This window comes from Anguilla anguilla, chromosome 6 (assembly GCF_013347855.1).
Source record: "Anguilla anguilla isolate fAngAng1 chromosome 6, fAngAng1.pri, whole genome shotgun sequence".
Lineage (NCBI taxonomy): Eukaryota > Metazoa > Chordata > Actinopteri > Anguilliformes > Anguillidae > Anguilla > Anguilla anguilla.
Window position 1 is genome coordinate 57,607,153 of NC_049206.1, and position 12,273 is coordinate 57,619,425.

General features: G+C 49.9%; 1 protein-coding gene and 1 long non-coding RNA gene across 15 annotated transcripts in view; one reads left to right on the plus strand and one right to left on the minus strand.

Moving 5' to 3' along the window:
• The window catches only part of LOC118229330 (nesprin-1-like), a 186,322-nt gene that overhangs the window by 1,356 nt on the left and 172,693 nt on the right, over positions 1-12,273 (minus strand). For 11 of the 14 annotated variants that reach the window (XM_035421203.1, XM_035421205.1, XM_035421204.1 and 8 more), the window contains 9 exons: positions 11,747-11,815; positions 10,463-10,599; positions 9,926-10,052; positions 9,087-9,286; positions 8,642-8,842; positions 8,126-8,254; positions 7,136-7,348; positions 6,290-6,382; positions 4,800-4,858 (listed from right to left, as the gene is read on the minus strand). In XM_035421203.1, the coding sequence (XP_035277094.1) occupies positions 4,800-4,858; positions 6,290-6,382; positions 7,136-7,348; positions 8,126-8,254; positions 8,642-8,842; positions 9,087-9,286; positions 9,926-10,052; positions 10,463-10,599; positions 11,747-11,815 (1,228 nt within the window). The remainder of the gene's footprint in view (positions 1-4,799; positions 4,859-6,289; positions 6,383-7,135; positions 7,349-8,125; positions 8,255-8,641; positions 8,843-9,086; positions 9,287-9,925; positions 10,053-10,462; positions 10,600-11,746; positions 11,816-12,273) is intronic. The other 3 variants (XM_035421216.1, XM_035421207.1, XM_035421211.1) reach the window with 2 other exon arrangements.
• On the plus strand, positions 7,751-8,047 carry LOC118229332. Its single transcript, XR_004765650.1, has 3 exons — positions 7,751-7,821; positions 7,854-7,935; positions 8,001-8,047. It is a non-coding gene; the product is annotated as an uncharacterized LOC118229332 (long non-coding RNA).

The window sequence follows — 12,273 nt, forward strand, 5'->3', positions numbered from 1 at the left end:
TGAACTTATCTTTGGCTTTACACATCAATGCAGCCATTATTGGGTTTTTTCTGCAGTCATTTTCTGCATCCATTTTAGCTGTTACGAATGATCTTGCATTGGCTCAACAGTTTTCATCTCTTTCATTTTTTTCCTTTTTTGGGGATTGTCTTAGATGCCTGTGATTTAACTCCCAAAACAATCAATCATTCTCTCTCCCTCCCTTTCTCTCTCTCAGAATAATTATTCCCTCTCAATATCAGTCCATCCATCTGTGTCTGTCTGTCTTGTTTGTAGCACAGCATTACCAGAAATAGTCACATAGTTGGGCCTGTATAGGACTAGGCAGGCTGAAACTACGTAGGTGGGAATTCACAACTGGGGTTTGGTGGCTCAGCCCAGATAAATGGCATTACCCTGTCGGCATGTCGTTTTCACAATTCACACAGTTACAGCAATTTGGGCACTTGAGAGAAGCTTTTAAGCCGAAGCGACTCACAAAAAAGGTGCATTTAACACAGCAAGCAAACCACAGGAAGACTGAGAGCTAGACAAAGTTTCAATTATTTATTAGGAGCCTGAACTCTGTCTTCTGTATTAGTGTCCCGTGTGGGAGGCGGGGAGTTAGCCTAAGCGGCAAACTTTTCTCCCGCAGACAGAGCCAAGAGGAGGCGGAGGAGGAGGAGGTGGGGGGCGGGGAGTATTATTGTCAACACTGCAAAAAAACAAAATAAAAAAGTAAATCTTAACAAGTCTAAGTTTTTGTCTTATATTTAGAGTTAGAATTTCTGTTACTTTTTTTTTTGCTCAAGACAAAAGATTGCCAATGAGGTGCGACAGTTCGACTCGTTTCAAGATTCCACCAACGTAAGGGGTGAGACCATTTCCACTCGTCAAGCAAACGGTAACATTAATAAGCTAAGATTTTCCACTTGAGGGGGGAAAAACACAAGTCGAGACAGCGAAGGCCTCGCTGTTCTCTCCTTTCCCCACATTACTCACTGCTGTGGGCGAGTAGGTGCTCCAGCTCTGGAGCGGGTGTGTGACCGGCAGTGGAGCCAGCGCCCTTAACCGCAAGCACCCATTTTAAGCCGTCGGTCGAAACTTCAGTTTTATCTGCGCGTTATGCCTAAGATACGCCGAGGACGAGTGGGAAGGGGGGGGGGTGGGGTTTTCGAAGACCTTCTGAGGGTTCTTGGAAACTGAAGAGCGAGGCGGGGGGGCGGGGGGGTGGGGGCGGTAATTGAATTACCGCTTCATTGCACTCAAACAACATAATTTAGCCTGCCGAGAAGGGTTTTTTATTTCGGTTGCTGAAGTCTCATTTAAAATAGTTCCTCTACTCTCAACGCCATTTGTGGTGTAATGGGCGACGGGGAACTGGGCTGGCAACCAAAAGTTTGCAGGTGCCATTCCCCTCGGTGGGACGCTGCCGTTGTACCCTTGAAGTGAAATGTCAGATGTGTTTTTGTTTTTTTAAGGTTGTGTACCCAGTTCTAATAATGAACAGAGCATAAGCTTGGGGGGGTCAACTTTTTAAGGAGCCACAGTGGTTTGGAGGAACACAGATGGATACGAGGAAAAGGACGTCAGAGGTTTCTAAAAGGAACACGAGGGCGAGATCTTGATCTTTCTACCTTTTTATATTTCCTGAAAGCTTTCCTAGAGGTTTGGTGGGTGGGTGGGGGGGGGGGGGGGGGGGGTGGAGGTGGGGGCGATATTTTGGTGGCGGTCGGTCATGGGGTTGGTATAGGGGATAGGAGCAAGGAGGGGAGGGGGGCACCATGGCAGCCAATTACGTGAACGACTCTCCGTTCGGTCTCCATAGCAACCTTGTTACCTCACTGGATTTTCAATTTTCGCCCCAATAAGGGTTTAAGTACCGGCCGCTGAGACGCTGCTTAGCTCTCGCAACGGGGAGGGGAGACACCTGTGGTCATCTTCACCCGCCAAAAGCCCACCGGAAAAAAAAATTACCGCCCCCCCCCCCCCAAATTTCATTCCCACAAAATTACCTTTAAATATGTAATCTCATTTCAAATCAATTTACCAACCTGGCCAAAGCCTAGCCTCTTAATCTATAAACTAATCAGCAACCTACCATTATTCCTAATACCTGGCAAGCCAACTTGTGTGTAGAACCGCATGCAATTTCGAGGAACAAATTTCTAGTCCTCTTCGAAGCAGAAGCGCATAGAAAGCTTCCTTATTCGTTAGCGCACGCAGCGCTACGTTGAAGACACCCTCCAGTAACTGGAACTGCTTTGTATACATTAAATGAAGCCTCAACAGTACCCAACATAGACTCCAGTTCGGTTCTCCTGTTGTTCCAATGCAAGATCAAACCAAGCGAAGCCTGTCAAAGTTAGCACAGGCTGATTTGGATTAAGGACTGTAAACAGACTCAAATCTCTGTGGCTGCTAAATATATTTTTTACATGATAATACAGTAATGTATACACCTTTTAAAAAACCCTTTTTACAGGAAAAAATGAGCACCATTGTCTTTCGGATGAACTGGATCTGCTGTAAAGTGCATGCTTGCCAGTCCAAGGAGTGCAATGTTTTGTTTGTTGTTTTTTTTGTAAATCAAAAAACAAAATAACAGGAAGCAGACAGGCTTGGACGTGCAGTGTTAGAAACCGTCAGTGACGTGCTGTAAATAGCTGACAGCTGAAATGTGAGTATTTCGCGAAGGTTTTTTTTTTTAATAAAAATATATTTTTTATCTTTTGTGTCAGTGTTACCACTCAAGAGTAGGAATAAACAAGGAGCCTGAAGGGGAAGTTAGCACAAGTCGTAGCGTTAAAAGCTCCCGGTGATTTTCTCTCCTCTGGTCTAAAGTTTCTGAGGTTGGCAACAGGATCGCGCTCATCACCTCCCTCGCTATAACATGCTCTTCTCTCCTTCAGATGCAAACTTTTTATACGCCACCTTCACAGGGAGCAGTTACTAACATCTGTTCGCACGCGTGGACGTCGCGGCAACGCAACATTCTGAGGTAGAATACAGTAATTTTTTGCCACGGTAAAAATTTCAGGCCAATTTCAGTTAAAAAGCTCACCGGGCCAAAGCATCGCACCGGTGGACGCGAGATGGCTTCCTAAGAGGGCGCCAGTCAGAAATTATGAGACGTGTGTGTCACGCAAGCGTTCCTATGGCAACGGCGGCAGAGGGTTATTTACATGTGAGGTAAAGATTCGATAATCGCTCACAGACACCTCCGCTAACGCTTGATAATTAATCAGCTTTTTTTTCCCACTCCAATAACACGTCTCCTGAACAGGTGGCGTCCTCTCTGCTTATGCGACGCGAATGCTATTTACATTCTGATCGGTGGGTCCTGATCTGCGGGGAACGCGTGCTGGGAAAGACTTCTGCCGAAGGTTCCCAAAGATATGCCTGTTCAAAACTAACCTGTCTGGGGAATAGGAGAGGTGACCCCCCCCCCCCCCCCCCCCGTATTTTCAGAAGCTCCCCCAAAAAATTATATATTACGCTCGACCACAGTATACAAAAACAGTGTGTGGTAGTGTTCGGGAAGTGACATATTGTCTACCAAACCGACATGTTCATACATGCACATTTTACACTTATTACGCCACATCATAAATATAATACTGTATTCACTTGCTCCTTACTTAACACTCAAAGTTCTTAAGGCTGAACTGCGCTGATTCCTAGCATCGATTTCACGAGGGCCAGATTCTCAGGGGGAAAATTCAAATTCAAATTCAATCGTCATAAAATCCCCAGCCATTGAGCCAGCAAATTTATTATGGAAATCGTGTTTTGGCCAAACTCAGGTTTTTTTTTTTTTTTTTTTTTTTTGGAAGGTGGGAGGTGGGGTAGGGGGTAGGGTGAGGGGGTGGGGATGGGAGGCGGGAGGGGGCAAGGGGGAGGGGGGCGGGTGGGGGAATTGGGGAGGGCTTAGATCAAAGTGCACCCGGTCACTTCACAAAATGAGACCTGAGAGGCAATGCCCACATGGCAAATTAGGAGAGAACAGGGTGGGTCGTTAGTAATAAAGAGGAAGTGATGTCACACATGAGCGATAGAGATAGAAAGAGAGAGGGAGAGGGGGGGAGAGAGAGAGAGAGAGAGAGAGAGAGTGCGACTGCTGTTGAAACATTGTTCATTGCAGACACTGCTGGCTTGGCAACTAGGGAGAGAATTTCAGAAGAAAAGGAGCATTAGAACTCTACCGCCACCTAGTGGGTTAGAGGAGCACTGCAGGACTTTTGTCGCTGTTGTTGCTGTTGTTGTTGTGGTCGTTTTAACAGGAAAGGAAGGACAGACAAGGGCTTCAAGCGCAGTTTGGACGGCATTATCAAGCAGCCAAGGACAATGGAAGCACAGAAAGCCTACGCTCGCTACAGGGTGATGGAGATCTTTGTTTCCAGAATCAGCAGATTACTCTCTGCATGTAACACCTAGGCTTCTAATGTAGCGTCTAGAATTGTAGAAGATGATGGAATTCATAAGCATGACCCTGATTGGTCCATATACTCAATTCTGAGATGCGATTGGTTGTTTTAACGGACCCTATCGCAATGGGGCCCGTGTTTCCTGAGGCTTGTTTTTGAAGTGGCTGGAGAGATGCAGTTGCCATGGGGGCAGAAGCATGGGCGTGGAATGTGGCATGTATCAAAGACTGACTCCCCAGTTCTGCCGGAAATAGCAAGTGGGGTCGGAGAGTCGAGGTTGGGAGGGGACGGGACGGGGGGCGGTTCTGAATTGGGAACACCCCCAGATCATTTTTGGATCATGACTTGAGTTCCATTATCTTCCGGGAGTTCTAGAAACCAGGAGAAATGTACCTGCGGAGTGGGCGGCTGACAGAGGGTCCAGGCTGAGACACACTACATTTGCCCCGTGGCTGTGTGCAATGAACAGGGAGTAAAGAAAGAGAATGTTCAGTCCAGGCAAATAAAGACAAGCTACCGATGAAAGAAACAAACGAACGAACGAACAAACAAACAAAAAGACAAACGAAACAAACAAAAAAAACAAAACAAGAAAAAAGAGCAGCAACAAAATCAAATGAGGGTGACAGGTATCCCAACAAGGGGAGCAAGGAAACTGGCTTTTCAAAGTGCACTGCTGCTTCTGATTGGATGCCAACAGGGCCTTGACCTTGTTCTGATTGGATGCCAACAGGGCCTTGACCTTGTTCTGATTGGATGGTGTGGACCTCAGTCTCCAAATCTGTTGTGGTATGTCTTATAACGGTATCGCTGATAATGGCTAGTGCAGTTAGGTTCCAAAAATGTGTTACACCGTCGGTTTAAGAACTGCGTGTGCCTTTTTTTTTGGCAAAGTGATTTGACACAATATGTCAGCTATTAGAACTGTGTGTTCTTTTACACTGACATTCAACAGCAAACGATGTGCGCTAGAGTGAAGTGGAGAAAAACATGCCTTCAAAAAGTGAATCTAAAATTCAAACTCTTGTGATTTGGAACGGCATTTTCGAAAACCATCACTGCAATGAAATGGCCTCTTGCTTGAACGTGGGGGTGGGGGGTGGGGGGGGGAAATGTACAGAGCTAAGCCGAATGGAATGATGGTTTTACCAGGCCGGAATCAAACCAAAACTCGGGCCCCGATTGGCCAAAATCAGCACCGAAGCCAATCAGCCTTATTAAGCCAATCAGGCTCATTAATGATTGACAGGGCGGGCCGTATGTCTTGATTTGACATCGCCCTGGTTACGCTCACTGTGTGAGTAGCCGTCAGGCTGCGCTGTGCAACTGGTTCTCATTGAAAAGCCAGTATTCCTTGTGCATTTTCACTACAAGGGTCTAACAAGGAGCTAGGGAATGTAGCAAAACCAGTCTTTTTTTTTTTTCTTTTTTAAAAGACAAAAGAGTTTACAGATGTACATATTGAACAGGATAAACTAAAACACAATATATTTAGGAAACTAAGGAAAAGGGGCGGGGTGGGGGGGGAGTCAAATTAATCAACGGAACTGGAAAACGAAAGGAGGGAGGGAGGGAGTCCCGCGCTAGGGGTGGAGGGGTGGGGGGGGGAGGTGTGTTTCTGTGGCTCCAGGTTGGGACAGCATGCAGAAGGGGGAGGAGGGGGGGAGGGGTAAGGAGAGGCAATGGTGGGAAAGGGGGAGGCCCTGCAGAGGGCGAGGAGCGGTGGGGGGGGGGGGGGTGAGGAGGAGGAGGGGGGGGGGGGTGACCTTGGCCTCTACTCGAACACTTGGGAGCACGGTGACGGACTACTGTGTTTTTTTTTTAGGACACGGAACTCTCCCTCCACACGCGGGGAACAGAGCGGAACGGGCGGGGCACGTTACCGACGGGCGCCGGCTCGGCGTGCTTCGGCCCGACGCCGGGCTGGCCGACCCCGACGTGTCCAGCTCGTCGGCCGACGACCAAGACGACAGGTCCTGCCGAAAAAAACAGACAGCGGCCAATCAGACGGCAAGCTTTTTTTTTTTTTTTGTCCATAAAACATCACTGAATTTTACATTAACATAAAAACGTAGTTTAACCCATGAGGGACAAAGAAAGAAGAGAGAGCAAAAGGGAATTTTAGTATATATTTCACTGGGGCCATTTTGGTGTGCTATGGTGATGCAGACCGCAGACAGCAGCCAATCAGATGATGAGCTTTACAACCATAATCATGCTACCATAAAACATAACTGAACCTAAAAAATTTTACATGAACATAAAGTAATTTCATCCCTGGAAGGAAAAAAAGAAAGAAAGAAGAGCAAAGGGAATTTTAGTATATTTCACTGGGCCATTTTGGTGTGCTATGGTGATGTCATACGGCTGAGCCTTGATTGACACCTGCATGGGGCGGGTGGTGCGGGACGCAGGCCTAGGACTGGGAATGAACCGAAACGTAGGTCTGTCTCCCGTGGCTCTGAATCTTTTGGTGAATAATGGCTACATGAACTTTCCTCCACTGGCCACTGCTGCCCGATATCATACAAATTTATTTTTTATTTATTTGACCTTTATTTAACCAGGTAAAATCAGTTGAGAACCAATTCTCATTTACAATGATGACCTGGCCAAATAAAGTGACTTTACTCACAACAAACAAACAAAAATAGGCATATAAATGAGAAAACAAGATAAAATAAATGATTAGTAAATAAAATAAAAAAGCGAGTCCTTATTTAGCTGACCTGCTGGCTGCTGGTGATCTCGAGGGTCTTCTCCAGCCCGCGGAGGTCCCGCGTCACCTCCTTCAGGAGCAGCTTGAGCCGGTTCCCGATCACGTGCACCTTCTCCTTGGCCTCCAGGCAGTCCCCGCCCTCCGACTGCACCAGCAGCTGCCGGGACATGTCCTGCAGGGAGGACACCTTCAGCTGGGAGTCCAGCAGCTCACGCCGAATTTGCTGCAGGCCCGGGAGGGGAGAGAGAGAGAGAGGGGGAGGGTGGGAGAGGGAGCAGGGGAGAGGGAGGGGGGGAGCGAGGGGGAGGGGGGGAAGAGGGGGAGAGAGATAGGGGAGATAGAAAGGAAGGAGAGAGAGAGGAGAGGGGGAGGGTGGGAGAGGGAGCAGGGGAGAGGGAGGGGGGGAGCGAGGGGGAGGGGGGGAAGAGGGGGAGAGAGATAGGGGAGATAGAAAGGAAGGAGAGAGAGAGGAGAGGGTGACAGAGGGAGAGAGAGAGGAAGGGAGATGATTAATTTTAATGTCTACAACTTCACCTAAGTAACACTAGTATCCTGCTAAGCTAGCCGTGTGCTCCAGCAGAATTTGAAACATTGTCCTTTCCAAGTTTGAACCAAGCATAATCCTCCTTCTTATGTTGAGCTAAGTAAAGCAGGTGTTCGGTAGAGAGTGTACAGGCCGGGTGTGGTGTTCAGCAGGTGTTCAGTAGAGGCTGGGTGGTGTTAAGCAGGTGTTCAGTAAGGAGTGTAAAGGCTGGGTGGTGTTAAGCAGGTGTTCAGTAAGGAGTGTAAAGGCTGGGTGGTGTTAAGCAGGTGTTCAGTAGAGGCTGGGTGGTGTTAAGCAGGTGGTTCAGTAGAGGCTGGGTGGTGTTAAGCAGGTGTTCAGTAAGGAGTGTAAAGGCTGGGTGGTGTTAAGCAGGTGTTCAGTAAGGAGTGTAGAGGCTGGGTGGTGTTAAGCAGGTGTTCAGTAGAGTGTGTACAGGCCGGGCGGTGTTAAGCGTACAGTGAGCGTCCGGTGGTGCTCGTGGAGCGTGTCGCTGTCGGCGCTGTGGTCGATGGGGACGATCTCGTTCCTCCTGCGGTCGATGTTCTCCAGCCACAGCAGCAGACCGTGACTCATCTCATGGAAATCCTGTTGGGTGGGGTGGGGGGGATTGGGGGGGGGTACAAAAAGGGACAGAACACTCAGTGACCCATCACATTCAGCTCGTGATCTGGATTTTATTTTGGAAGCAAACCAAAAATACACCAGCAGTAAGCACTGGACTGAGGAACTCAGTAACACAGGCCTTGACTCAGTCAATATCTGCCCTTAAATTTGAACTTGGGGCAGGGCTACAATTGGGTAGGCCTACGAGGGGGGCAGGGCTACAACAGGGTGGGGCTGTAATTGGGTGGTGCTCTGATGGGGGGGGGAGCTGTAATGACGTGGGGCTTCGAGCAGGCGGGGCAGCCAGGAGGCGGAGCTGTGAGGGGGCGGGGCTGTATTGGCGCAGCGCTATGAGGGGGCGGGGCCTACCTGGCACTGCATGAGGGCGTCCTGCAGGGTGCCTCTCCACTCCTCCAGCGAGGCGCCCAGCCGGTCCCAGCGCGCGTTCATCTCCTTCAGCCGCGCCTGGAGCCGGCGCGAGGACTCCGCTTCGCCCCGCAGGAACTCGCCGCTGCACAGGTTTATGGACAGAACGATGGCCTTGCGCGCGTCCACGGCCTTCTGCAGCTCCTGGGGGGGGGGGCAGGGGGGCAGGACGGGGGGGGGTCACAGACAAAAGATATTTTAGAAACTTGAACATTCTGTCACGTCTCAATTGTTCACTCAGAGAGACGTTTTCTGTGGGTGGGTTTGCTGCCAATCAATTCAGTCACCAGTAGTGATTGTGACATCAGCATTAGAATGTTCCGTTTGAGAACATTCTAATCGCATGTTTGTGACCTCACACCTTAAAGGGTTAAAAAAGATTCTGCACCTTGAGCTTCTTGATGCGCTGCTCGATGGTGTGGATGTCGGTGCTGCGGTCCAGCCCGCGCTGCTGCTCCAGCTCCGCCTCCGCCTGCCCTAGCCACGCCCACACGTTGTCCAGGTCGGAGTTGAACTGCTGCCACTGCTGGAGGTTCTGCTTCTGCTGCAGCTCCTGGGCCTGGAGAAGCTCCCAGCGCTCGATCACGCCTGTGACACACAAGCGCACGTAAGCACGCGCGCACACACACGCGCATGTATACACACACACGCACACATAAGCACGCACACACGTATACACACACACAGACACACACACACACAAAGGTCATTTTTAGTAAACTTAGCATTAGCATTCCTGTTCTGCTTCATGAATCCCACACAGCTCTCACTGATCTGGGATCTGTGACTCCGTGCTGTTCAGGTTTGATCAGTAACAGCAGTACCGTGCGCTAACTGACCTGAGGTCTGTGTCTCAGTCTCGCTCAGGTTTATCAGTGACAGCAGTAGCGGGCGCTAGCTGATCTGGGATCTGTGTTTCTGTGCTGTTCTGTGTGATCAGTAACAGCAGTAGCGGGCGCTAACTGACCTGAGGTCTGTGACTCCGTGCTGTTCAGGTTTGATCAGTAACAGCAGGACCGTGCACTAACTGACCTGAGGTCTGTGACTCCGTGCTGTTCAGGTTTGATCAGTAACAGCAGGACCGTGCGCTAACTGATCTGGGATCTGTGACTCCGTCTCGTTCAGGTTTGATCAGTAACAGCAGTAGCGGGCGCTAACTGATCTGGGATCTGTGTCTCCGTGCTGTTCAGGTTTGAACAGTGACAGCAGTAGCGGGCGCTAACTGACCTGAGGTCTGTGACTCCGTCCCGGTCAGGTTGATCAGACCCGACGGCTCGTCCTCCTCCTCCTTCAGCTCGCCGCCCACCCGCTTGACCGCGTCGATGTTGCTGCGGCATTCTCCCAGCAGCCTCATCTGCAGGGGGGGGGGGGAGGGGGGGCGTGTAAGATGTGCATTATTCGCCCATCAGAGCAAGCCCCGCCCTTTAACACTGAGTGACAACGCACAGCTCTACACAATAGACTGAGGAGCAACTGAGTTTCAGCTTTCAGGAAGGAAGAAAACAGTCGGAAGTTCAACAGAGTGCATTGGTAATATGCAGTATCTTAGCAACAGTGGTGGAAGTATTTAGAATGTATCCACCAATCACCTTTACCCTTGTTCTATTGGTCGTTAGTAATGTCCTCCGTGATTGGTGGATTTTATCTTAGTAACTCTACTAGTGTGAGGAAATCACAGCAGTCTTAATGCCCGTGTTATAACCCCAGCTCCCAGCTCCCAGGCTGAGTACAGCCCAGAGCCCCCAGCTAGCAGGCTGTACTCACGTAGCCCATGTAGCTGGCGTCCGGCTCCGAGCCGGTGGGGCTCCTTGCCACGCCCTCAGCCGGCTGCGGGAGGAACCGACCGGGCTCCAGCGTCTTGTCCAGCTGCCGGATGTGCGCCTCCAGGGTGCCGGGCTCCACTGTTGGGGGGACAGAGACATTTCGGGTTACGCTCAAAACACCTTTCCCCTCCCCGTCAGCCACACGGGACGTGTGAGAAACGTCCGCTACGCGGAGTTAGCGCAGCAGCTCCTGCTGCTCAGTCCAGCCACAAGCGGGTGAGGGGGGTAGGGATCTGTGATATTAGTGGAGGGTCGACTCGTCTCTCTCGTCTGATTGGTTACACGGCCTGTCAATCATTGTAGCCACTAGCGTTTTTTTTCCTCAGTACTGAAGAAAAAGAACCCCTTCGCTGTCCCATGGGGGCGAACCCAGAGGTCAGAGGGAATTTGGGAATCCAGCCCAGAGGTTAAAGCTGTGAGGGGGGTCAGCCATGACAGAGGTACGGGTGCCTCGAAGTGCTCGTTAGTCGTCTGCAGCCGGGGAGGGGCGGGGCTTGCGTGTTCAGCAGTGATGCGTTTCCTGGATGGAGACGGAACCCGAAACATGCACGCACGGATGAGCGAGCGGATTGGCTCTTGAGCCACACGTGTGGACACAGCCTCGCGAGTGGCTTTGACATGACATGGTGTGGCGGCAAAACAAGAAACCAAAATATAAATACATGAACGAAAAAAACAGCACCACCTTTCCTTGAACTATATGCCATGATGTGTCCATTACATTGTCATATGCTTGACATAACACCTGACACAATACTACATTACAGTTCGATGTTATAACACTGTCATCATAATCAATCATTTTGTCATAATTATCTCCTGTAATCCGTTCAGGAAAATTTGCTGTGTTTTGACATCTATCATGAGCCGCAATAAGCCGTCGCGGCTGGTTATGACTGGTATTACGACATGCTTATGGCAGCATTATGTATGCTCCATAGCACGTAGCTCAAGCAAAGTGCTACCAAAAAACCTACTTATTGAAAATAAAAGCCTCTTAGTGCGGTTATGGTTAACGATGGGGTGGTCGGAGGTGGTTAGTGCGTTCTGTTTCACCATGAGTGGGTGGGGGGGTGGGGGGGCGCGAGTGCCCGGGGGGGGGTGAGCGGGGTGCCGTGGGGATGGCGTGAGCTCGGCCCCCCCGCGTTAATCGACAGGCGGACAAGGTGAAACAGGCGAGCGTTACTGTCCCGCAGGTCGGGGCGTGCCGTGGCCAGTAGCCTACCGGAGGAGGATCTCAGAGTGCTCTCTGTCAGTTTGACATAGGCCTCTGGGCTCTCAGGGATCACTACATCTGCAACGAGAGACATACAGCAAAGTTTGGAGGAACAGCCTTAGATACGATGACTGAACCTTCCGCCATGCCAGTTCACTTTACTGTACCGTTACTTTAAATCAGGGGTCCCCAGTCTTATCCGAAAAGGGGGTCCAGGTTTTGTGGTTTGCCCCAGCGCTACATCACCTGATTCAACTAATTAACAAATAAAGACCTTGATAAGTAGCATCAGGTATCGTACCACTGGGCTAATACAAAAACCTGCACCCACACAGAATCCCTTTTCGGATTCGACTGGGGGACCCCTTGCGTCAAACATTTATTCGCCGAACAGATCCTCCTACCCACAGCTGTCGAAGGATTGGCGTGTATTTGACAGGCTCGATCAACAGCAGTATTTAAACAGAAAACATCTGTAACGCCCTGAAAATAAACATCCCTGCATAAACAGTTAAATAAACATACAGATTGTCACA